The 25,104-nt window shown below is 43.0% G+C and overlaps 2 protein-coding genes across 4 annotated transcripts in view; one reads left to right on the forward strand and one right to left on the reverse strand.

Annotated features, from left to right (window-relative positions):
• Positions 1-726: 726 nt before the first annotated feature.
• The window catches only part of Nipped-A (Transcription-associated protein Nipped-A), a 40,560-nt gene continuing 16,182 nt past the window's right edge, over positions 727-25,104 (reverse strand). For all 3 annotated transcript variants that reach the window (XM_089836164.1, XM_089836165.1, XM_089836163.1), the window contains exons 28-54: positions 24,766-25,061; positions 22,698-23,548; positions 21,717-22,124; positions 20,746-21,409; positions 19,846-19,992; positions 19,470-19,774; positions 17,046-17,115; positions 16,858-16,954; positions 16,440-16,761; positions 15,477-15,870; positions 14,883-15,188; positions 13,890-14,033; positions 13,081-13,818; positions 11,434-11,776; positions 7,802-7,926; positions 7,414-7,728; positions 6,848-7,094; positions 6,243-6,544; positions 4,714-5,021; positions 4,375-4,464; positions 4,096-4,297; positions 3,053-3,277; positions 2,047-2,262; positions 1,850-1,991; positions 1,152-1,348; positions 972-1,077; positions 727-909 (exon numbers count right to left, since the gene is read on the reverse strand). In XM_089836164.1, the coding sequence (XP_089692290.1) occupies positions 800-909; positions 972-1,077; positions 1,152-1,348; positions 1,850-1,991; positions 2,047-2,262; positions 3,053-3,277; positions 4,096-4,297; positions 4,375-4,464; positions 4,714-5,021; positions 6,243-6,544; positions 6,848-7,094; positions 7,414-7,728; positions 7,802-7,926; positions 11,434-11,776; positions 13,081-13,818; positions 13,890-14,033; positions 14,883-15,188; positions 15,477-15,870; positions 16,440-16,761; positions 16,858-16,954; positions 17,046-17,115; positions 19,470-19,774; positions 19,846-19,992; positions 20,746-21,409; positions 21,717-22,124; positions 22,698-23,548; positions 24,766-25,061 (7,670 nt within the window). In that variant the 3' untranslated portion in view covers positions 727-799. The remainder of the gene's footprint in view (positions 910-971; positions 1,078-1,151; positions 1,349-1,849; positions 1,992-2,046; positions 2,263-3,052; positions 3,278-4,095; positions 4,298-4,374; positions 4,465-4,713; positions 5,022-6,242; positions 6,545-6,847; positions 7,095-7,413; positions 7,729-7,801; positions 7,927-11,433; positions 11,777-13,080; positions 13,819-13,889; positions 14,034-14,882; positions 15,189-15,476; positions 15,871-16,439; positions 16,762-16,857; positions 16,955-17,045; positions 17,116-19,469; positions 19,775-19,845; positions 19,993-20,745; positions 21,410-21,716; positions 22,125-22,697; positions 23,549-24,765; positions 25,062-25,104) is intronic.
• On the forward strand, positions 8,554-10,381 carry LOC149678160 (uncharacterized). Its single transcript, XM_089836167.1, has 4 exons — positions 8,554-8,855; positions 8,919-9,003; positions 9,062-9,868; positions 10,256-10,381. Coding segments are annotated over exons 1-3 (309 nt in total). The 5' UTR covers positions 8,554-8,853; the 3' UTR covers positions 9,284-9,868; positions 10,256-10,381.

Raw genomic sequence — 25,104 nt, forward strand, 5'->3', positions numbered from 1 at the left:
ACAGATTTACAGTTCCAAACCACTTTATGAATTAGTTGGACTAGTTTTTCAATTCACGAAGTAGGGGGGGGGGGGTTACTGGTCCTATGGACTAGTTTAAAAAAGTATCCTTTCATACGGCTGGCGGAAATTAATCATGGATGGGTTTCCTAAAGTTTCAGTCTGCCCGATAGCCCACTCGATCGTGCGCTCAAGGACGTAAGTGACTCGAGTACTTTGGGAAAGTCAAATTTTCTTTTTACTTTTCAATAGTTTTGATAACTTTTGGACCAACGAAATTATTTTTCCTACAAACAAATTCCATTGTTTCTGACTAATTTGAGGGTGCTGAACAAAAATATCGACTTTATTTCCAATTTAAAAAAGTTCCTGGTAAACTGCACTTGCACCATAACGACAACTACATTCGACTTTACTGGCTCTGCCACTCATTTAAAAACCGGCTTTGTGTTGTTGGCGGTAGTAAACGACGTCACTCGCGCCTGCGCGTTAGCTAAAATCGTGGAACGGAGATAGAAATTCCTACCCTCACTTTTTCTCCCCCTTACCATTTGTAAGACGGTTTTTTAGCATTAGGTCAACACTCCCTCTCAAGTCTCTCCTCCCTGGTACTGCTGTGTCCCTATTGAAATATTTTTTACTCACTTTTCGTGTGTCATAAATAGATTCAAATGACGCTAGTGTATCATAATTAACTAAAAACGTGTCATAATAAGTCACCAATAATACGAAACGAAATGATTTTTTATTAGAAACATTTTATACATTAAAACGTTGTTAAATGTCATTGGTTAAAAGTTTAGAGCCAAGGATGCCAGGCGGGATCCATTCGGCAAAGATTATCATGACTGTTAGCGGCCGCCACTAGAGTACTTACTTTACTGTCAGCGCCTTCAAATGTGGCTAAATCTAAAACCATAATTAGTAAAATCAAATAACTGGCCTACTTTAACTGACCAGTCCGAACTTACTTTGAAGTCTGGTGACAATGGCATTAACGGCTTTCATGACCATCGCGACTAAAAGTTCGCCTTCCATATCCTGTTGAGTTGTGCCAGGTTGAGAATCATCTTGTCGCTAAGGTTTTACAAAGGTCAAAAGGTCAAGGACCGAATTAACGTTAGCGCGCCAAGGGGTGGGTTAGTTACTACCTTTTTGTGCCACGCGATCATTTCATCTCTGAGAATAGCTCGAAGTAAAGCTTGGACCTTAAAATTGGGTTGTACCAAACACCGCGAGGCGGCAATCATAGACGCGGTCATCGGACCACACACACCAATGGACGTAATGAATTCAAATATGTTAGGAGTTAAACGGAATGGAACTGGCCTATTTGCATCCAATTCGCCTACAGAATTATGACAATTATTCTAAAGTTTGTCCACCAATTTGAGTGGTCACACGTTTTTCTTGTAGAATAGGCCTACTACGTCAGAGAAATGACGTTTTAGTGACGTGCGCAATAATATATTTCCGTTTTACGTCTGTATTATTAGTTTTTATCAATTATCGTTATTCCCTAAGCCTTGGCGGCATTTTTCGCAAGGTCTAAGCTCTGACCGCGGTTCCAAGATAATTGTGGTACAGAACATATGTTTCCCTGATGTCTATTACGTCACAGAAATGACGTATAAGTGACGATATTTCTGCTTTGTCTTAATTATTCATTTTGTTGATCAATTTCATCATTATTCGTTAAGCCTTGGCGGTATTTTTCAAAAACCGCGAATACGCGAAACAACATTCTAAGCATTTACTTGTCGCTTATTGGCGCGCACGTTTTTAAACGCTGTGACGTAGGCGTCTCGTAAATCTCGCTAATTAAATAAAGAGTAAGCCTTATTCTTACCTGAGACATCGTCGACGTCAAATCGGAAGTAAGAGACATTCATAAGACCACTGTCTTGATGAATGTACATCATATCGGGGTTCAAACGAGTCAAATGCAGGACAAATTCGGCAAATCCAGCTAGAGACAATTGCAGCGCAAACTAAACCGCAACAAAAATTAGTTCTACACAAAAACTTACTTCAAATTAATTTTACTTGTTTTCGGAATGTCCAATAATCAGTGGCACCCGAGAAGGTATTAGCGGCCCATTCTTTTAGCATATTTCTGGGTACCATAGTAGCTTGGACATCTTTAAGAATATCTCTAAGCACTTGATGACTGGCTTGGGAACCTCTGGCTTGAACAGTAGCCAATCTTTCGTAATATCTCGAAATGGGAGCGTCGTGTTCAACTCCCCTTTTAGCGCAACGCTAATCGAAACAAAATACATCAACGCGTTTTACAAATACTTTAATAACTTCCTTCATGGTAATGTTAGACACTTGAAACTTTCAGGACATGTAATACTGTTCTTTATACACAATGTCCCCAGTTTTTAGCGCTTTAACTCTTTCAGCACTTGCGCAAATCAATTTTAAAAAAACCCATAGCGCGCAATTCTAAGCAGAACAAGGCCCTACGATGTTCCATGCACAAATACTTGAATAACTTCCTTCATGGTAACATTGGACACTTGAAACTTTCAGGACATATAATACTGTTCTTTATACACAATGTCCCCAGTTTTTAGAGCTTTAACTCTTTCAGCACTTGCGCAAATCAATTTTAAAAAAACCCATAACGCGCAACTCTAAGCAGAACAAGGCCCTACGATGTTCCATGCACAAATACTTGAATAACTTCCTTCATGGTAACATTGGACACTTGCAACTTTCAGGACATGAAATACTGTTCTTTATACACAATGTCCCCAGTTTTTAGCGCTTTATCTCTTTCATCACTTGCGCAAATCAATTTTCAAAAAACCCATAGGGCGCAACTCTAAGCAGAACAAGGCCCTACGATGTTCCATGCCCAAATACTTGAATAACTTCCCACATGGTAACATTAGACACTTGAAACTTTCAGAAAATGTAATAATGTTCTTTATACACAATGTCCCCAGTTTTCATCTTTCTAACTCTTTTAGTATTTGCCCAATATCCATTTCCGCAAACCCAATAGAGGACTTCAATTATAACGAAAAACTTCATATCATACTTGTTTGTAAATGTCCAGTAACGAAATAGAGGCGGGATTATCTTCAACCAGTCTCATCTGAGGACTAATGGCCACAACCCGCGAAATGGTAAAATTCAGATATCTTCGAGCTGTCTCTTTCTGTTTGCCCAAATACTGATTCAACATCCTCAAAAGTTGCAAAACCCGTTCTTCCCGGCGAGCGTCACTCAAACACGTATCGTTCACCACCAAATACGGGTATATCTAGAAGAACAAACCCCGAAATCACAGTTAAATACTAACAGAAGGGGATAATAGAAGAAGGATAACACTCTGTATCCTCTTAATACTTTAGTTTTGTAACATGATTCTTCCCGGGCTCATGGCACCATTTTTGTTTGCTCTCCCACTCATCAAACTTCAGATGGGTAACTATCGCACCAAGCTAAGGTGAATTCTATAACTGTTTGGTACTAAATCTTCAGCAATGAACCCACAACCCTTGATTGTCTTGACAAAAATGCACAAGCGCATGCGCCTTGGCAAATAGTTAAGCAGCGCTAATAGAGTAATAATGATAAGGGAACTATTTATCGCGTATGTGATTCGGTTTAGTAACCTTGTGCACTCCAAATGTTAAAGGATGATGTTGGGAAGAATCATGTTACAATTACCCCACCCGCTTTGTGATTGGTACACTTCTCTCGAAGAAGAGAAGTATTATATACTTCTGATTAAACGTGTACAAGTCTTAACAAATTAGTTATAGAAAACTCCGTTAAACCTACAATACAGTTACAAAAACCCCAAAAACTCTGTTCAACATACAAGGCTTAACAAACTAGTTACAGAAACCCCAAAAGCTCTGTTCAACATACAAGGCTTAACAAACTAGTTACAGAAACCCCAAAAACTCTGTTCAATGTGCAAGGCTTAACAAACTAGTTACAAAAACCCCAAAAACTCTGTTCAACATACAAGGCTTAACAAACTAGTTACAGAAACCCCAAAAACTCTGTTCAATGTGCAAGGCTTAACAAACTAGTTACAGAAACAACGAAAATTCAAATTAGTTTCCTTACCTTTCCATTGTGACCTCGAATACACAATCGCCTTGCGGCTGTGTTATGTTTCTGAACGATATCAACATGAGGCATGAAACGAGCTATTCTAACGTAGTAATGATTATGTTTGGGAAGTAAGAATTCTCCAGGTAATTCAACGTCAGCCGTTTGTTGAGAAAAGTTGCTCAAGAAACGGCATTTCTCTTCAATTAGGAATGACCTACGCGGAACAGTGTCCCCGACATAATTTAGTAACTAATTCCTAAAACTAGTACTACAAAGGACATGTAAACGTACTTTGGCAATAATTTGGTTTTGGCTTCGAGAATTTTTATCCATTTTTTGAGTTTGTTGATCAAGTTATGAAGTTTCATGGCACCTGGTACACTAAAATGTAAAACAAGATGACGATTTTTATAGCTAGCCTTTGTTTCCAATGCGCTAAGGTTGTACAGCACCCAACAAAGATCTAAGGACTGTACGATCACGTGGTACAGTGACCACGACACTATAAGGTGCCAGTTCGCGTGTATTACACTAAATAACTAACTAACTAACTAACTGAGTACCAGCGCATAAGTCCGTTGGTTATTACATAACCACACCTAGCAAACAATTTCCCGCCTAATTACTTACTTGAAATCAAAATCAGTGGTGAATTGTCCCTTCATTTTCTGGAATACTGGATCTTGAGCGGTTGCTTGAGCGCGACGAGCTAAAGACTCGGAAGCGGCATTGGAAAACTGAGTTGAAATGCTAGAAACGTTTTCGATTCCAACTCCGAATGTGGAAACTAATTTCTTGACAAAATTGAGCGTGTGAGGCGTGACTGGAGCTTCCGCGACACCCACTCTATTCTCAAATGCGACAGCGTAGCATTTCGCTAAGCCTTGGCGTAATTGTCGCAAGACTTCTTCGTACCAATTCTCTCGGAACCAAACCATCTTAAAAGAAGAATAACAAATACCCAGATTCCATTTAAATTCTTACATTTTCGTGACCATTTAGGCGCATGTTTAAAATCCCGGACTGTTCAAAGTTTTCCCCCAACCCGGACTGTTCAAAGTTTTCCCCCAACCCGGACTGTTCAAAGTTTTCCCCCAACCCGGACTGTTCAAAGTTTTCCCCCAACCCGGACTGTTCAAAGTTTTCCCCCAACCCGGACTGTTCAAAGTTTTCCCCCAACCCGGACTGTTCAAAGTTTTCCCCCAACCCGGACTGTTCAAAGTTTTCCCCCAACCCGGACTGTTCAAAGTTTTCCCCCAACCCGGACTGTTCAAAGTTTTCCCCCAACCCGGACTGTTCAAAGTTTTCCCCCAACCCGGACTGTTCAAAGTTTTCCCCCAACCCGGACTGTTCAAAGTTTTCCCCCAACCCGGACTGTTCAAAGTTTTCCCCCAACCCGGACTGTTCAAAGTTTTCCCCCAACCCGGACTGTTCAAAGTTTTCCCCCAACCCGGACTGTTCAAAGTTTTCCCCCAACCCGGACTGTTCAAAGTTTTCCCCCAACCCGGACTGTTCAAAGTTTCCCCCAACCCGGACTGTTCAAAGTTTTCCCCCAACCCGGACTGTTCAAAGTTTTCCCCCAACCCGGACTGTTCAAAGTTTTCCCCCAACCCGGACTGTTCAAAGTTTTCCCCCAACCCGGACTGTTCAAAGTTTTCCCCCAACCAGGACTGTTCAAAGTTTTCCCCCAACCAGGACTGTTCAAAGTTTTCCCCCAACCCGGACTGTTCAAAGTTTTCCCCCAACCCGGACTGTTCAAAGTTTTCCCCCAACCCGGACTGTTCAAAGTTTTCCCCCAACCCGGACTGTTCAAAGTTTTCCCCCAACCCGGACTGTTCAAAGTTTTCCCCCAACCCGGACTGTTCAAAGTTTTCCCCCAACCAGGACTGTTCAAAGTTTTCCCCCAACCAGGACTGTTCAAAGTTTTCCCCCAACCCGGACTGTTCAAAGTTTTCCCCCAACCCGGACTGTTCAAAGTTTTCCCCCAACCCGGACTGTTCAAAGTTTTCCCCCAACCCGGACTGTTCAAAGTTTTCCCCCAACCAGGACTGTTCAAAGTTTTCCCCCAACCAGGACTGTTCAAAGTTTTCCCCCAACCCGGACTGTTCAAAGTTTTCCCCCAACCCGGACTGTTAAAAGTTTTAAAAAAATTAACTGACCTGATCAACAATTCCTTCGAGTGAAGACAAAACCGTGGGATGAAGATCTCTTTGCATATGCATAATCCGACTGCATCTCCACATGGGTGGCGTGGCTCTAATCGGTCCACTTTCCGTTGTTTGTTGCTGCTGCGTTTGCCCTTCAGCATTCGCGGCATTTGCATTAGCAGCAGTTGAGCCGTCAGCCGCATTTGTTCCGGGACTGGGCGGTATGTTCTGATAAGAACCACCGCCGGTGGTCGGTGTACCGGAACCGGCCGGTTTCTGTTGCAGATCCGCCGATGAAAGCTCGCCACTTTTATCTAGGAAGGAACGCGTTTTCATGTCGTGGGGTCAAAGGTTATTATTTTAGCTAAGATACCCGGAGTTTGCCTGGGTTTTATAAGCGTCTAACAACTGGGAAGTTTCGTATTTATGTAGACACTAAACACTAAGTAATTAACCTTAATTTCCTCTAGTGTTACTAATATTACCCACCATGCAGTTTGGTCAATAAAATAAGGAAATTAACGAATTGTGAATGTGCATAAAGAATAGACAAACAACACACGAAACTTTCTGAAATAAACGTATAAAATTACGTTACAAAAACTTGTTAAACTTACATCTTTCTCGCTGTTCAATCTTCAATGTGAGATACAGCGTTCTTATGGGAAAGTACACGGCTTGTGGGAAAACTCTTCCAACTTGGCTGAGAATATTCAAGATTTGTTTTCCTTCGTTTCGAACCAAACACGTCAGTAATTGCGGAATCCAGGGCAGCCATTGAATGGGCGGAACTCCGTTATTATACTTATCGACCGCTTCCGCCAAAGTGGACTTTTCATCATCGTAAGTTAGCAGCCAAAGAACCTAAATAGTTCATAAAGCCGATTTTGCTTAAAAACTAAAGAAAAAACAGTCCGGGACACAAACAGACAACACAAACAGTCCGGGACACAAACAGACAACACGAACAGTCCGGGACACAAACAGACAACACGAACAGTCCGGGACACAAACAGACAACACAAACAGTCCGGGACACAAACAAACAACACAAACAGTCCGGGACACAAACAGACAACACAAAAAGTCCGGGACACAAACAGACAACGCACACAGTCCGGGACACATCGGCACAAACATATATTCTACAACAATAACTTTGAAATAATAAAAGTACAATTACCTTCGCTAAGTACTTCCGTGACTTGCTTTCATTTTGGTGTCTACACGCGTGTAAGTAACAAGTTAACGCTGACACTGCCATTTGAATTTGACGACTATCCCAGCGATCCCTGGTGAACAACTGTTCCAAGTAGTCACCCCAGAGCGCCCAAGCTTTAACTAGGGTATCGTGCATTTGTACAGCGGCACTGAACGCCTTATTAGCATCCTCTGATCGACCAATTTGAGCTAAAAACATTCCTTTCAAGGAGTAAAACTCGGCGGTCATGTCTTTCGTAAAGTAACGGAGATTGGTAGATTCAATCACTTCCAAACCCTAATACATTAGTAATTAATGAATCAGTAACTCCATTAAGCAGGACTCCATGAATTTGAAAATCGTTAATTACTTCTTGTAGTTCATTCTTGCCCATGATATTGGACATTTGAAGATAACATTTGACTTGTTGACGGATTTTTTGGAAGCAATCAACAATGGGTACACTCGGGATAGTGTGAATTCGACTCAAAGAATCTGAAGATATAGTAAATTCCAATATGTACAATCAGGACATATAGGAATCCAATGTCAATTTCTACGAGGGTATTGTGGGCCGGGCTTGAGTACTTAACGTCGCGCATCATAATTATGACGTCATACCAGAAGGGGATAATAGAAGAAGTATCCTCTTAATACTTTAGTTATGTAACATGATTCATCCCGGGCTCATGGCACCATTTTTGTTTTTGCTCTCTCGCTCATATCAAACTTCAGATGGGCATCGCACCGTGCTAAGGTGAATTCTATAACTGTTCAAATGGTACTAAATCCTCAGCAATAAACCCAGAAACCTTGATTGTCTTGACGTGGGACAAAAATTAATCCACAAGCGCATGCGCCTTGGCAAATAGTTCAGCAGCGCTAATAGAGTAATGATGTGTAGGGAACTATTTATCGCGTATGTGATTCGGTTTAGTAACCTTGCTCTAATAAATGTTAATTCTGATGTTGGGAAGAATCATGTTACAATTACCCGGCCCACTTTGTGATTGGTACACTTCTCTCGAAGAGAAGTAATATATACTTCTGGCCGACTTTTTTTCCAGAGAGGGGGTTGTTAGGAGTTCGTTTATTGGTTGATAGTGGGGGTTGTTAATTCGTTAAGAGTTTGTTAGGGTCGAACGTGCCTGTACTTGTTTTCGGGAGAGAGTGAGATGTCTCGGATTTCACTTTGGTTGTGATAGGCGCCTTGTACAGACTGCAGACCTACTTAAGAGCCTCTCTCTAAAACTCGCGCTTATTTCACGGACGCCTTGATGGTGAGAGCAGTGTTATCTAGTTGAGAGAGTTCTCCTTATATAAAAATATCTTATATTCTGACGAATCAACGATTCGAAGGGCGTCGTGAACCTTTTAGATCAATGTGCTTTATATACGATATGTTTCGAGCAACAATATAAAATGTATGTATTATTTTGATTCAATAAGTTTTTAAACCCTTGATTTAAGAGATCAATTTTAAATAGGGAGTCCCTCATCTTTATAGCTACAACCTTCACCATTGTGTTTAGCCTTAATAGAAATCTACGTTGTACGTTTATAGTTAAAGAGGTATTAAACATTAACTTAAGATTATAGAATTTTCCTTATACTTTTTTGATTTTATTAGATAGGATGCATAGGCGATAACGGACAACGTAGTGCCAGGAATTTTCAAATTCCTGAAGAGGAGTGTTTCCATAGAAGGGATAACACAATCATTTATAACAACCTCAGATATTCCGGTTTGGGGCGGGAAGGTGCATGGTATCAAGACGAGACCCGAACCGTAATTCAACAATTAGCCCTTACCCAAGGTTGCACAACAGCTTACTTAAATAAAAGGGCCTGATCAAAAAGAATTTTTAAATCAAAACGTACGGGTAGTGCATGGATATAGGAAGGATGGGTGCCCCTTCAATTCGCAATGCATTATGCCTGGCGGAGAAGATGTCTATGACCCCCATTTAAGTTTCCCTTACAATGAGTACAGACGCGCTCTAGTAAGATCTAGAAAAATTGAGGTCTTTTTCAACGCTCAAGAAACGGCACCTCAGAGACAGACGCGCCGGCTCGGTCGATTGGGGTTTAGCCGAGGCTTCGGTTTCGCTCGCACCCAATCGTAATATAATTCCGGCCAGCACTGAATCTCCTTAAATATTCGTCAGAGAGTAATTGGGGTAACGAAGCGGTTATAACAGCGACATAGACATACCCTATTTTACGTAACTTTAGTAACACCAAAGACCCGCCTCGTATCGAAACCCCTAATACCCCATACCCTGGCTTGACCCTGGTAACCCTTCCTGCCTCCCTGAGATCCGCTTGAGAGAATTCCCCTTCTTTACCCCCCCCCCCCTAGGGTTGTTATTCAGGAAGGACCTCGAATTCCTGGAGCTAATCATCGCGAAATAATATTCAACCTACCTAACTGATGGTAAATAAAAACTTTTTAAATATTGAAACATATCAGGGAAAGATTTAATTTGAGAAGTATAGGAATGGAGAACAGAGTAATATCTGGGCGCGCGTCAAAGTCCCGGACCCCCTTCCCCCCGGGACTGGGGGGTATGAATTAAGAAGAGGCGGGAGAGTCATGGCGACAGAGGTAAAAAGTAATTACGTATTTTTAGCCGTCCCCGTCAGCAACGTCATCAAAACGTAGTGTTTAAGTGAGCCAATAAGATAATTTAAACTTTTCGTTACGCGTTGGAGGGAGAGGCTCTATACTGGGTGGTCTAACCGTTCTCCATTCCTACTTCAAAAATTAAATCTATCCCTGGTAATACGTACTAATAAAACTCTGATGATTGATTCGTTACAGAGGGACCTTTGGTTTTAAAAATGAATTATTAAATATATCTAACCTATTTATTATGTATTATTAACTTATATTATTCTGTATATTTATGTATATATTTTTATAATATTAAAACAATAAATTTTCCGATAGATCTGGAGCTGTTAATCAATACCATTTTTCTAAACGTATTCGCGACATCTTATTCACTAAAGTTTCTGATAAAGTTAGTGGTGATTTATGTCTTCCTTTGATAAGCTAAGCTATGGAAGGAAACCGTTAAGGGCCCCCTTAGTAACAGATAGCATGTAGGCCTAGAGGGAAAAAAGTCTTCTCGAGTGAAATTCGAGACGACGCACTCTCTCTCTCTCTCTCTCTCTCTCTCTCTCTCTCTCTCTCTCTCTCTCTCTCTCTCTCTCGTAAACAAGTAGGCCTACAGGCACTCCGACCCTAACAAATCCTTAACCGTCCCCGGGGCAATGACCTGGTGTGCTTGTTCTACTCTCCATATTTCGGGTGAATTCTTTAACTGTTTATTACCAAGAAGTGATATCTAGTTTATTAGGGACAAGGTATAAATTCGCCGCCACATTTCTAGCTTTATCTCCACAGTCCTAACGTATAGTAGGTCCGGAGTTAATCCCGCCGCCTCTTAATTACAACCAGCATATCATTGGTTCTTGAAAACTCACGTCAACGCGACGCCAATGAGTACAAAAATTACAAGTATTTTCCGACTGAGGAGAGGCCGCGAAATAGCCCCGGGGCCTCATTTTACGTCCCCCATTAGATTTTGAAAGGTGGACTGGGACTATGGCGCGCGAATACTTAGGCATCTTATACCTTCTCCCTAGTAAACTAGATATCACTTCTTGTTATTACTAAATCCTCAGCAATCAACCATCCCAAAAACCTCGTCTTGCCGTGGGGGGACAAAAATTAATCCACAAACGCACGCGCCTTGGCAAATAGTTAAGCAGCGCTAATAGAGTAATGATGTGTAGGGAACTATTTGTCGCGTATGTGATTCGGTTTAGTAACCTTGTGCACTCAAAATGTAAATTCTGAAGTTGGGAAGAATCATGTTACAAATACCCGACCCCCTTTGTGGTTGGTACACTTCTCTCGAATAGAAGTATTATACACTTCTGGTGCTATTAGCCAGCTGCCTTTACCAATATATATGAAGATGGTCAACTTACCTAAACAAACTCCAGTTAACCCATGTTTTCGCGCAATTTTGCCATAATGAATGATGGACTGCGCAGACGCGTGAACTCCCAACATGGAATGATTGACTTGGGAATCTGGAGCGTTTCCTTGAGTGCTGTCGTAATGAGAGACGATGGCTTGATAGTGATGTTGTCGCCAGGTAAAGATGTCGCTCCAATGAGAAAGGTCGTCACTCAGGACCGGCAGGCGGTTTCGCCAAGTCTTAACGATGGCTTTCATATCGTGTAGGCTCGATGTACGACCAATGTTAGATGGAAGTAAGCCTTGGTGAATTTGAGCCGCTTCCTGAAGCTCCATTATACGTTGAGCAGCCTAATAATTTAATTGATCAGCGCGACAGTTCGTGCATATCTTTGAAACAGCTCTAAACTAGCCAAGTGTCTAAAAATCGCGCTGTAATTTAATGCTTGCAAGACATTAGCATGAATGGTCGGACGTTTGTCAAAATCCCGTAACGTTCGTTAGAAAGCACTTTAAAATCTCGAAACCCTAAAACCTCACTTCCCATTTACTAAAAATCCCGAAATCTCACTTCCAATTTACTAAAAATCCCGAAATCTCACTTCCAATTTACTAAAAATCCCGAAATCTCACTTCCCATTTACTAAAAATCCCGAAATCTCACTTCCCATTTACTAAAAATCCCGAAATCTCACTTCCAATTTACTAAAAATCCCGAAATCTCACTTCCAATTTACTAAAAATCCCGAAATCTCACTTCAAAATTACTAAAAAAACCAAATTACTAAAAAACCCCAAATCTCACTTCCAAATTACAAAAATAAATCGAAATCTCACTTCCAAATTACTAAAAAAACCGAAATCTCACTTCCAAATTACAAAAAATCCCGAAATCTCACTTCAAAATTACTAAAAAAAACCAAATTACTAAAAAACCCCAAATCTCACTTCCAAATTACAAAAATAAATCGAAATCTCGCTTCCAAATTACTAAAAAAACCGAAATCTCACTTCCAAATTACAAAAATAAATCGAAATCTCACTTCCAAATTACAAAAATAAATCGAAATCTCACTTCCAAATTAGAAAAATAAATCGAAATCTCACTTCCAAATTAGAAAAATAAATCGAAATCTCACTTCCAAATTACTAAAAAAACCGAAATCTCACTTCCAAATTACTAAAAAAAACCGAAATCTCACTTCCAAATTACTAAAAAAACCGAAATCTCACTTCCAAATTACTAAAAAAAACCGAAATCTCACTTCCAAATTACTAAAAAAAAACCGAAATCTCACTTCCAAATTACTAAAAAAAAACCGAAATCTCACTTCCAAATTACTAAAAAAAAACCGAAATCTCACTTCCAAATTACTAAAAAAAAACCGAAATCTCACTTCCAAATTACTAAAAAAAACCGAAATCTCACTTCCAAATTACTAAAAACCCAAATCTCACTTCCAAATTACTAAAAACCCAAATCTCACTTCCAAATTACTAAAAAACCCAAATCTCACTTCCAAATTACTAAAAAAACCCGATGCCTCACTTCCAAATTACTAAAAAACCCGATACCTCACTTCCAAATTACTAAAAATCCCGAATTAAACTTCGGGGAAATTTAGGACAAGCACACGTAAAAAGGGCAATCTTACCTGAAGCGTCTGCAAATGAATATGAGAGACGATATGCGGCAACCTTCTCCACTCCCTAATACACAAATTAGTCGAAACTTCGACTAGGCGATCGACCAGATTCAAATGATGCTCTTCGGGATGACAAATGGCGACGTATCCCCGATACAAATTAACCTTCCAAGCCAATTCCTTGGAACAATTCATCTCCACTTGTCCCAGGGCTTCCTTCATCGTGTTCCAATTGGGTACGCGCCAAGCGCTTTCCAAAACCAAATACGGATTATCCGTCCCTTTGGTGTTCCCGCACTCCAACAACAAATCCCATTGGTTCAACTCCTTAGAACATCGAATCCATTCTTGTTCCCATAACCTGTACTCGCTATGTAACATGGGGGAAGCCGGGGCGTTGTTATGATCCTGTCTGGCTTTACTCATGGCCAGTTCAAAAGCACCTTGGGCCTGTTCGAAGTACCCTTGTTGTTCGTAGGCAATGGCGATGTTGGTCTCGGGGTATTTGGATCGTTTCTGCCATAACCCCGCCCATAAATCCTCCTCTTTTAATAGGCTATAAATTTCTGATAAAGAATCCAATGTTTCGTGTTGGGTTGCCGCTTGAACTGGTTCGAAATCGTAACAATCCGTTGTGTTGGCACCAACGCGGGATTTTAGGCCTAATTGGCTAACGCCTTTTTCGAAGGCAAGGTTTTCGAGAATGAGGCAGGTTCGATGCCATAGATTGTGCGATTTACCCAAGTACTAATTAATATTAATTTTGTTAATTAATTACGATATAATTGTTGATTTTAATTAATAAATCAGTCAAGTACTTTGAGAATGGAGGGTTTGATAGGCGCGGAAGGACTACATTGAGATAGAGCTTCCATAAAGGTTCCGATAGCGCTCGGATGACAATCTTTCTGAATAACGTGGCTTCCGCTACATAAAAATGGTACCAGTTCGCTGGCCAATACCTAACAAGGGCAAAGAATCATTTTGCAATACTCCGTGTGGTTTTTCAATGTGGTAAGGTTGTACAGCACCCAACAACGATCTAAGTTAGGCTACACAGTGTCTCTCATACACTACAATGTTACGAAGAGTGCCACATAAACTTGAGAAATGCCTGCCCAATTCAATACTCGCGAGATACAGTGACCAGTTGACCACGACACTATAAAGTGCCATTTCTAGTTTAGCATACATTTTTCTCTTTCCGTAAATCGTAGCAAATCAACACAATCATAACTAAACCCTTCCAGTAACAACTTTAAGTATTTCGTTTGCCAAAAAAACTGGTCTATTGAAGGTGTTTCGGATGTCTATATAATTTTGAAAGCCATCTCACTGCGACTAATCGCCTCCTAGTGAGGGGAGGTTTTCTAACAGCACACGGAAACTAGTTCTGAAGTCATATAACTGGTGGTTTAGGGACAATATATACTCATACGGGACTATCAAACAATGTGCATTTCTTCATTTCCTGTACTAGTTTAAAATAATTCTACACTTCTACAAACTCTTACAAGGTACGTTTCACAATTCCTTTTAGAACCCTACTGAACTTCAAAACCATTCTCGCGCCAGGATTTTTGAACTAGCTGTCACTTTTACCAGTCCCCTTTACGATTGAGTTATCCATTGAATCGCGTGCACTGCCTTTTCGCGTGTATGACACTAAATAACTAACTAACTAACTAACTGGGTATCAGCCCATAACTCCGTTGGTATTTACATAAAAAACTTCAGTAAGTCGTTACACACGGGAAACGCCGGCTTAGCTTAAAGTATAATAAAGGAAACTTAACAAAATTCGCACTTACATTTTGTTGTTTCTCGTTCAATATCTTCCATATTCGCGGGAAAAGTTGTAGCCAGAGATGTTGGGCCAACTGGGTTTCCATGTGACACAAATGGCAAGTGGCGATTAAGAAATTAACCGTCTTAACGTCACGGAGTGATTCCAAGAACTTGGCTTGACGCGTGATCAATTGCAGAAGATTTTGTTTCGGGTCGATATTTTCGGATTTAATATGAGATCCTCCTATTCCCGAGACGGCCGAGGCTGCTTCCACTAAACTCTTTGTGTGAGCTTCGTCAGAGGATGGCAATTCGATATCGATCTCCTCCTAAACGCATTGCAATTGCCATTTGCAATTTAAGTAAACCCCAGAAATTTTCCGAAGGGGATAATAGAAGAAGGATGCCACTCTGTACCCTCTTAATACTTTAGTTATGTACCATGAATCTTCCCGGGCTCATGGCACCATTTTTGTTTGCTCTAATGCTCAATTCCCTGCCCATTTTGAAATTTACTGACTTATCAAGGTTTTTCCCCTGACCTGTTACAACCCAAAAACCTTCCCCAACGCAACCCAACCAAGACCAAAATCCCTAATAAGCAAGCAAGTACTTACATCCTCCTTGTTCTCAACGGTTTCAATATCCATGGGTTCATCTTTAATGGACGCAGCCAGGGCGAAGGACTCCCTTTCTTGGGAATCAGCTTGATTGATGAGGGCCGTAATGGAAGGCAAAAGAGTGGCCGTAGAGGCGCTTTGAATGACCGTTCCATTGACGGCGGTCATTAACAACAGCTCGATACACTGCTTGATCCAAAAATGTGGGCCCATTGTGTCCCAATTTTGAGAGCATGTGATGTACATCAGCCGTTCGTGAAGTCGGCGTCTCATACTCGAATCGAAAACTTCGAAGAACTTCTTCCGGATGCTCGGTTGGATGCATCGTAATCCCGCCATAAAAGCTGGTTCTAATTTTGACGTTAATTCAGTGCCTTTCAGAGTTTCATCCCTAAAAATATGAAAAAATAGCCCAACGACACTCTGATTAGAGGTCAAATATATTTGACCCCAATGACCCCTAGCAAAAACGAGCGGTAGGTAATTCCCGACATTGAAACTGGGGGGGGGGCTCGCTTACTAATAAGCGTGGCCACTCAATTTGATCCCCAAGACGGACGCGTATACGTACTGCAGATTTAACGCTAATTTAATTTGATCTCTGACCACTAAGATGCGAACTAAAGTTCCGACTTTGAAATATTCGGTTAAAGATTTTTAAAACTAGAGATAAATTCAACTTGAACCCAATGACCCCTATCCAAAATTCATAGTACACCCCGACAATAAAAGCTAGTGGTCACTTATAAATCAATTCAATTTGACCCCAATGACCCCTATCCAAAGGGGTACGTAAACCCCGACAATAAACTTCGCCACTAAAAGATCAATTTAATTTGACCCCAATGACCCCTAGCCCTACAGTAAAAGTGGCCACATAGAAATCAATTTAATTTGACCCCAGTGACTCTAAACAAAAACACGTAAACCCCGACTAATGACTGAGTGTTGTTAACTTACCGATAAACGTAGTTAACAAGTTCCAAGAATGGAGCGTTGACTTCCATATCATCGGGAAATCTCTTTTCGATGAATTGCATCATTTTCACCAACAAAATGGACTTTTCTCTCAAAGTGGGCGATTGGTTGACGGCAATCGGACTCTTACTCTTGACCCAATCTTCCACCATCTTCGTGACGGCTTTAATCACTTTCACTTCGGGTGATTTCTCAATCAAACCGACAAGAATCGAACCAATGAAAGCTTTTCGCATCTCTTGTCCCATAACCCCCACCCGATTCTTAACCAAGTCTAAACTTAGAATCAGAAGTTCCGTAAACACTGTCAATTACAAATATCAGACGATATAGTATCAATTGATGACAGAGAATTCATTAAAATCTGCAAATATTAATAAGTTGTTGTAGGGACGCATACTTGGTCCATTTTCTTGTGACGTGCTGTTGAGATGTTCCCGCGTCATTTTCTGAAGGACTCTCATGAAAGACGTTATAAGTCTGTCTATGTAACAGACCTAACAACGGAAGGGTTTTTAATTTTAATAAAATCGGCAAGCCTAAGTTGACCGGTTTGTTCAAAAAATGTTTAAAATTGGAAATTCTTACATTATTAACGCACGCTGCTTTTAATATCATCAAAGTACCGAATAACGACGACGGAGAAGCACTTGCATTTCTATTTAAACGATAATTGACCGAAATGATTTACCGGTAGAGTATTATAATGTTTAAGTGTAACTCAGGGCTCATACGAAATTTTTGGATTGACAATTTCCAACCGATTTGGTCGGCCAATATCCTCGATATCCGCGGCCGACTCATTTTAAAATAACGAGACGTATTATTTGATAAATAAAAATAAACCCCCGACTTTTAGTTAAAAAAAATTTAAACCTAACTTATCCTCGATACCCGCCGGCCGACTCTATCCTCGATACCCGCCGGCCGACTCTATCCTCGACACCGGCGGCCGACTCTATCCTCGACACCGGCGGCCGACTCTATCCTCGACACCGGCGGCCGACTCTATCCTCGACACCGGCGGCCGACTCTATCCTCGACACCGGCGGCCGACTCTATCCTCGACACCGGCGGCCGACTCTATCCTCGACACCGGCGGCCGACTCTATCCTCGATACCGGCGGCCGACTCTATCCTCGATACCGGCGGCCGACTCTATCCTCGATACCGGCGGCCGACTCTATCCTCGATACCGGCGGCCGACTCTATCCTCGATACCGGCGGCCGACTCTATCCTCGATACCGGCGGCCGACTCTATCCTCGATACCGGCGGCCGACTCTATCCTCGATACCGGCGGCCGACTCTATCCTCGATACCGGCGGCCGACTCTATCCTCGATACCGGCGGCCGACTCTATCCTCGATACCGGCGGCCGACTCTATCCTCGATACCGGCGGCCGACTCTATCCTCGATACCGGCGGCCGACTCTATCCTCGATACCGGCGGCCGACTCTATCCTCGATACCGGCGGCCGACTCTATCCTCGATACCGGCGGCCGACTCTATCCTCGATACCGGCGGCCGACTCTATCCTCGATACCGGCGGCCGACTCTATCCTCGATACCGGCGGCCGACTCTATCCTCGATACCGGCGGCCGACTCTATCCTCGATACCGGCGGCCGACTCTGTCCTCGATACCGGCGGCCGACTCTATCCTCGATACCGGCGGCCGACTCTATCCTCGATACCGGCGGCCGACTCTATCCTCGATACCGGCGGCCGACTCTATCCTCGATACCGGCGGCCGAATTTATCCTCGATACCGGCGGCCGACTCTATCCTCGATACCGGCGGCCGACTCTATCCTCGATACCGGCGGCCGACTCTATCCTCGATACCGGCGGCCGACTCTATCCTCGATACCGGCGGCCGACTCTATCCTCGATACCGGCGGCCGACTCTATCCTCGATACCGGCGGCCGACTCTATCCTCGATACCGGCGGCCGACTCTATCCTCGATACCGGCGGCCGACTCTATCCTCGATACCGGCGGCCGACTCTATCCTCGATACCGGCGGCCGACTCTATCCTCGATACCGGCGGCCGACTCTATCCTCGATACCGGCGGCCGACTCTATCCTCGATACCGGCGGCCGACTCTATCCTCGATACCGGCGGCCGACTCTATCCTCGATACCGGCGGCCGACTCTGTCCTCGATACCGGCGGCCGACTCTGTCCTCGATACCGGCGGCCGACTCTATCCTCGATACCGGCGGCCGACTCTATCCTCGATACCGGCGGCCGACTCTATCCTCGATACCGGCGGCCGAATTTATCCTCGATACCGGCGGCCGACTCTATCCTCGATACCGGCGGCCGACTCTATCCTCGATACCGGCGGCCGACTCTATCCTCGATACCGGCGGTCGAATTTATCCTCGATACCCGCGGCCGACTCTATCCTCGATACCGGCGGCCGACTCTATCCTCGACACCGGCGGCCGACTCTATCCTCGATACCGGCGGCCGAATTTATCCTCGATACCAGCGGCCGACTCTATCCTCGATACCGGCGGCCGAATTTATCCTCGATACCGGCGGCCGAATTTATCCTCGATACCGGCGGCCGAATTTATCCTCGATACCGGCGGTCGAATTTATCCTCGATACCGGCGGTCGAATTTATCCTCGATACCGGCGGTCGAATTTATCCTCGATACCGGCGGTCGAATTTATCCTCGATACCGGCGGTCGAATTTATCCTCGATACCGGCGGTCGAATTTATCCTCGATACCGGCGGTCGAATTTATCCTCGATACCGGCGGTCGAATTTATCCTCGACACCGGCGGCCGAATTTATCCTCGATACCCGCGGCCGACTCATTTGAAAATTGCGCCACGTATTATTTGATAAATGAAAATAAACCCCTGACTTATAATGTAAAAAAAAATTCAAAATTAAATATAACTTATCGCCAACCCTTTCCCCACTTTTTGCAAATCCCCAACATATCCAGATTCCGTACAAACCCTGTATGCCAAACTTGACACAAAACTTACTTTTCATAATTACTAAGACCTTCATAAACAACTTTACTAACGGAGGCGTACAGAGACTCCAACTCTTCGTATTTCGAAGCGACATTGGAGGAAGTCGGTTCAGTTGGGAAGATATTCATCAGTCTAGACAACAAGTTATGAACCGATCGGATCACTTTGGAGTTCGCGCACGTCATACACGTGGCGATGCCCCTTTGAAGGGGTCGGAAACTGGACAGTATGGTCTCTTTCCGGAGAATAGTTAGTAAAAAGGCTAAGAGTTCGAGGGCCGTACAAATATTCCCAAAGTTTGCTTGAGGTGTGTCCTTAATTACGTAATTTAGACGTATTAATGAATACCGAGTGCTTAATTAACTTAATTGCGATTAACACTCACGACAGACATCAGTAGTTTATCGAACCAAGCTAATTTCAGTTCAGCGTTAGGCCAAACCTCGGGTTTGAGAGCCATTTTTAACAACGAAACGCATCTCCGTGATAACAACTCGCCCGGAGACCCAACAGTAGTTGAGGTTTCATTTACCTAAGTACACAAAACCGGAAATTGAACGCGGGTTTACCATAGAACCCAATGTACTAGGGGAATGTCAAAAACGTCCTGAACGTCAGCAAAACCAAGGAGAATGTATCAAAGGGGAGGTTCGGAGTCAGACAGCGGTACTGTTCCGTTCCCCTGTTACCATGGTTACCGCTACACCCTCACAGCAAGAGAGCATACGTTTTCGCGCATGCGTTCAACCCTTATCACTCTAGCCTCATGAGCTTGTTTATAAATTTGAATATCCCTAATTTCAAGCAACGATCACATGACGCTCGCCTTTAACCAACCAACGACTTAGGCGTCGAAGTTGCACGCCCCATGCATGCTGTATCTGCCTAGTTTTTTGTTACCTCCCCCCTCTTTCCAGAAGGAGTCTCCCCGCTTATACATCCTCCTTGGCAACACCCGCGTTACTATACTGCTAGTTTACAATAGTATCTGTACTTTTCAACCGACTTCACTAACATAAATTGTAAATAAACTTTGAAATGAACAAATTGTAACTAAAGTCAGCAACACCCCTTTGCTGCAAGATCTCAATTTTTTTTCTAGTTGTCGAACTATAGTCTGCTAAAACGAACTTTCTCGTGACGTCACACCTTCCTATCTCTTACCTCGACCTTATTGGAAGTCGTCAGCTCCGGGCATACAAATTAGACTACCATTACTGACGTCACGTCCCCATAACTGCTCCCCTCTCAATACAAGTTAATAAAGGAGTAAAAATGAACTTACTTGACAAGCCATTCGAAGTAGAAAATTAACAATGGCATCGGTGTGGGTTTTCTCAATTGGTTTATTGCTATCGGGTCCACCGGCTTTGGAGGAAGTCCCGGACAGATTCCGGGCACGTTTCGGATCCTGTATATCGTCGAAATCATTCTCTTCCTTCTGTCTTTGCAACTCCCATCGCACAATTACTTCCGCCAAGTCCACAGCCAATTTCTTATGTTCGATATTGGCGTTGGGCGTGAAGCCCAGTCGATGTACGGAGCTGACCATATGCTGAATCAAATGATGTCGAACTGGGTAATAAACTTTGTAGTGACGCACGAGTAACTGCAACATATGAACCAGTTGCGCCAGGGTATGCCCTTCCTCCACGATGATCTTCTTGGTCCAATGGGTCAACATCGTGTTGCCGTCCTCCATTCTAGCTGGCATGGCTGGAGTTAATATCTCCAAGGCTTGACGGACAACAGTTCGGGCTTCGACAGCGTGAGCCTTTAAGAGGCTATGAAAGACTTGAAGAACGATGCGTTTATGAATGGCGAATTTGGCTATGATGTGTGCCAGGAGTAGATGACCGTGGTATTTTGTGGCCGGGTCAACGCAATTCTTGCCCAGTAAGCAAGGCCAAGCGAAAGTCATAAGTCTTCGGAGTTTGTTTCCTTGCCGTCTGTAAAATGTTGCATCAAGGCAAAACTTCAGGGATCGGACGAAAATCCCTGACCAATTGAGCCAATATCCCTGACCATTTTAAGGTGTTTACCAGAGCCCACTTCATGATCACACCTGGGCCCATATTAAGCATTGCTCGAAGCATGGTAAACGAAATCCCTGACTCTTTAGGACCAAACTTATCCCCCCCTTTAAACTTATTTTATCTGAACTTTTCAAAAAACCCTGAACTAACCTAACACGTCACGAATACCACAACCGAGTATTAAAGACAGAGGACATTAATTACTACATCAAGAACTTACTTATTGGCCGCGTCATGGATATGCGCGGATGACTGTTCAACAAGCAGACAAGAAAACTGAAGCAGCAGAATTCTAACCGCATCTGACGTCTTGAAAGGGTTATCAGGATCAATGACTTTATTAATGAAAACGCTGATGACATTGTCGGACAAATCTTGATCAGGGGATGCCGGACTACCAATCAACTTCTCGCCTTCACCCCTTTCGAAGGCCACGGCGAATGACGGGATTATGATGTACTGTAGGATACGGGCTTTCAAGTCCTGAGGATAAGCGGGGTTATGGAAGAGGTCGACGAATTTGAAGAAGGCCATTCGTTTCCATTCAACCGTGTAATTGTTGGCCACCGTGTTCTCCAGAAATTCTCGTAAGAATTCAAAGTCAGGTATGAAACGACCCGTGTACGCTCTGCAAGTAAAACAAGTTGGGAAACAAAAATATACCTCTCCGAGTCGAGATGAGGGCTATCTACACAATTAAGATGTTTTTATTAAATAATTAAATAAACATAATTGATATTAAAGTAAATTACTGACGATTAAAATAATTAGTCGTTTTAAGAAAAGTTATTCCTAAAATTATTTTAAATATAGCTATTGTTGAAGTTTCAATTCTAGCGTATGCCTCTTTACAATTTTAGGAAATTTAGGGTATATAAGTTGGCCGATTAATTCACAATAAATCATAAGAAAACCCGCAATTGCATGAACCTTTGGTGCAAGCCCTGCTATTGGAAAGGTAGACGTTTCTCGTAACCCTAGCTGATCGTCGCGTACTTCTTAACCCTAACAATGGTAATGGAGTAGAAGCTAATATTGCTTTCTGTGAACTGCGAACGCGTTTCGGGTATTGCGAATACGTTTGACAACTGCGAACGCGGTTACAGACACACAGAAACGTCCAGTATAATACCTCTCCGTGACGTCATCGTCACTCGTAGAGTAAACAAAAACAATGGTAAAAACGTAAAAAACAACTCACCTTAACAGTTGGAAAAGCAACTCAATCTCGTTTGGATGATGTTTAACATAATTCAGCAAAGTTTTCGCTAAAAGTTTGGGCTCCTTCCAATGGACAAAATCGACACTCTCGGTCTTTTTATGTCGTTCTTGAAAATCATCGGAAATCCAAATATCCTTGAGACAGGACACCAAATGCGGTTGACCCGGCAACCATTCGGGGTCATTCTTGACCAAAAGACTGACAATACGAACGGCGTGATATTGCAAAAGATATTTGGGAACGGTAGACGGCGTTGGTTCCGCGTTAGGGATCCCGAAAGTCTGTTGAACTTGACTCAAACCCAAGCACATATTGACGATCTTATTGGGATTTTGTTGGAAAACTTCGCGGAATGGTTTGCCCCGGTCCTGTTTCAATAAGTACTCTAATGTGCGGCTAACTTGATCATTATGGATGTTATTATCAGACAGAAGGATTTCCAGCGTCTGCATCGGGTAACGTTGTAAGAATTTCGTTAAAGGTTCCCGGAACAAACTTCCGGCTTCCATAAGTAAGACTTTTTCAGTGTTTAACATTAGGGACATTAAGGGTTCGATAAATTTCGTGGTTGCAGCCGGAATTTGGTGAAAGATGTTGATAATCGCGGCGCAAATTTTCATTTCAGTTCCCCCCGTTCGTTGATTGGTTCTAACGGCAATTGCCGCGACTTCGATCCATTTTTTCAAGTGAGTTAGTAATTGCTCGCATAGTTTTTCGTTAAATGTTTTGGGGAAGAGTTGGGTCAGGTAACTGAGGCGTTGGATTATGTTCAGGTTTAATTGGCGATAATCGCCGAGGAGGGAAAGTAATGGACGTATAGCCGTATGGACCTGAAATTAAGGGGAAACATTACCCCGACAGTTTCGCAATCAGAGACCTATATTACCCCGACAGTTTCGCAATCAGAGACCTATATTATCCCGACAGTTTCGCAAACGGAGACCTATATTACCCCGACAGTTTCGCAAACGGAGACCTATATTACCCCGACAGTTTCGCAAACGGAGACCTATATTACCCGACAGTTTCACAACTGCCAGCTTAACTAATCGACAGTTTCGCCTGCCATCGCAACTACAGAACCCGACAGTTTCGCCTGCCATCGCAACTACAGAACCCGACAGTTTCGCCTGCCATCGCAACTACAGAACCCGACAGTTTCGCCTGCCATCGCAACTACAGAACCCGACAGTTTCGCCTGCCATCGCAACTACAGAACCCGACAGTTTCGCCTGCCATCGCAACTACAGAACCCGACAGTTTCGCCTGCCATCGCAACTACAGAACCCGACAGTTTCGCCTGCCATCGCAACTACAGAACCCGACAGTTTCGCCTGCCATCGCAACTACAGAACCCGACAGTTTCGCCTGCCATCGCAACTACAGAACCCGACAGTTTCGCCTGCCATCGCAACTACAGAACCCGACAGTTTCGCCTGCCATCGCAACTACAGAACTCGACAGTTTCGCCTGCCATCGCAACTACAGAACCCGACAGTTTCGCCTGCCATCGCAACTACAGAACTCGACAGTTTCGCCTGCCATCGCAACTACAGAACTCGACAGTTTCGCCTGCCATCGCAACTACATAACTCGACAGTTTCGCCTGCCATCGCAACTACATAACACGACAGTTTCGAACAAAATTGCCCGACAGTTTCGAACAAAATTGCCCGACAGTTTCGAACAAAATTGCCCGACAGTTTCGAACAAAATTGCCCGACAGTTTCGAACAAAATTGCCCGACAGTTTCGAACAAAATTGCCCGACAGTTTCGAACAAAATTGCCCGACAGTTTCGAACAAAATTGCCCGACAGTTTCGAACAAAATTGCCCGACAGTTTCGAACAAAATTGCCCGAAAGTTTCGAACAAAATTGCCCGACAGTTTCGAACAAAATTGCCCGACAGTTTCGAACAAAATTCCCCGACAGTTTTTCGAACCAATTTCCCGACAGTTTTTCGAACCAATTACCCGACAGTTTTTCGAACAAATTACCCGACAGTTTCGAACAAATTACATTCAATAAAAGTATACTTGCACTTACCATGGACATATCGATCGTATCTTGAAATCCAGCGATGAATTTTTTCATGCAATCAAACCCGGCTTCTTGTAGCTCCGAATTATTGGAGTTGAGAGCTTTGTAAAGAACGTTGAATATTTTTTCCGAACACTGGCTAATGTAATGGCAAGCGGCCAAGGCCCTGAGCGCCGACTTCCTCAAGGGAACCAAATTTGAGACACTTTTGTAACAAGGAAGTTTTTGTAGCGTTGGATCGTCAGTTTCGCAAAGGCTTAACAGTTCCGAGAAAAACACTTTATGTTCATTGATGTTCAAATCTGAGCGAAGACAAGAGAAAGAAACGGAATTCACCCATGAACA

The sequence above is a fragment of the Phalangium opilio genome, unplaced genomic scaffold, assembly GCF_054372755.1.
Source record: "Phalangium opilio isolate 3A_F unplaced genomic scaffold, DU_Popi_V2 ptg000042l_1, whole genome shotgun sequence".
NCBI lineage: Eukaryota > Metazoa > Arthropoda > Arachnida > Opiliones > Phalangiidae > Phalangium > Phalangium opilio.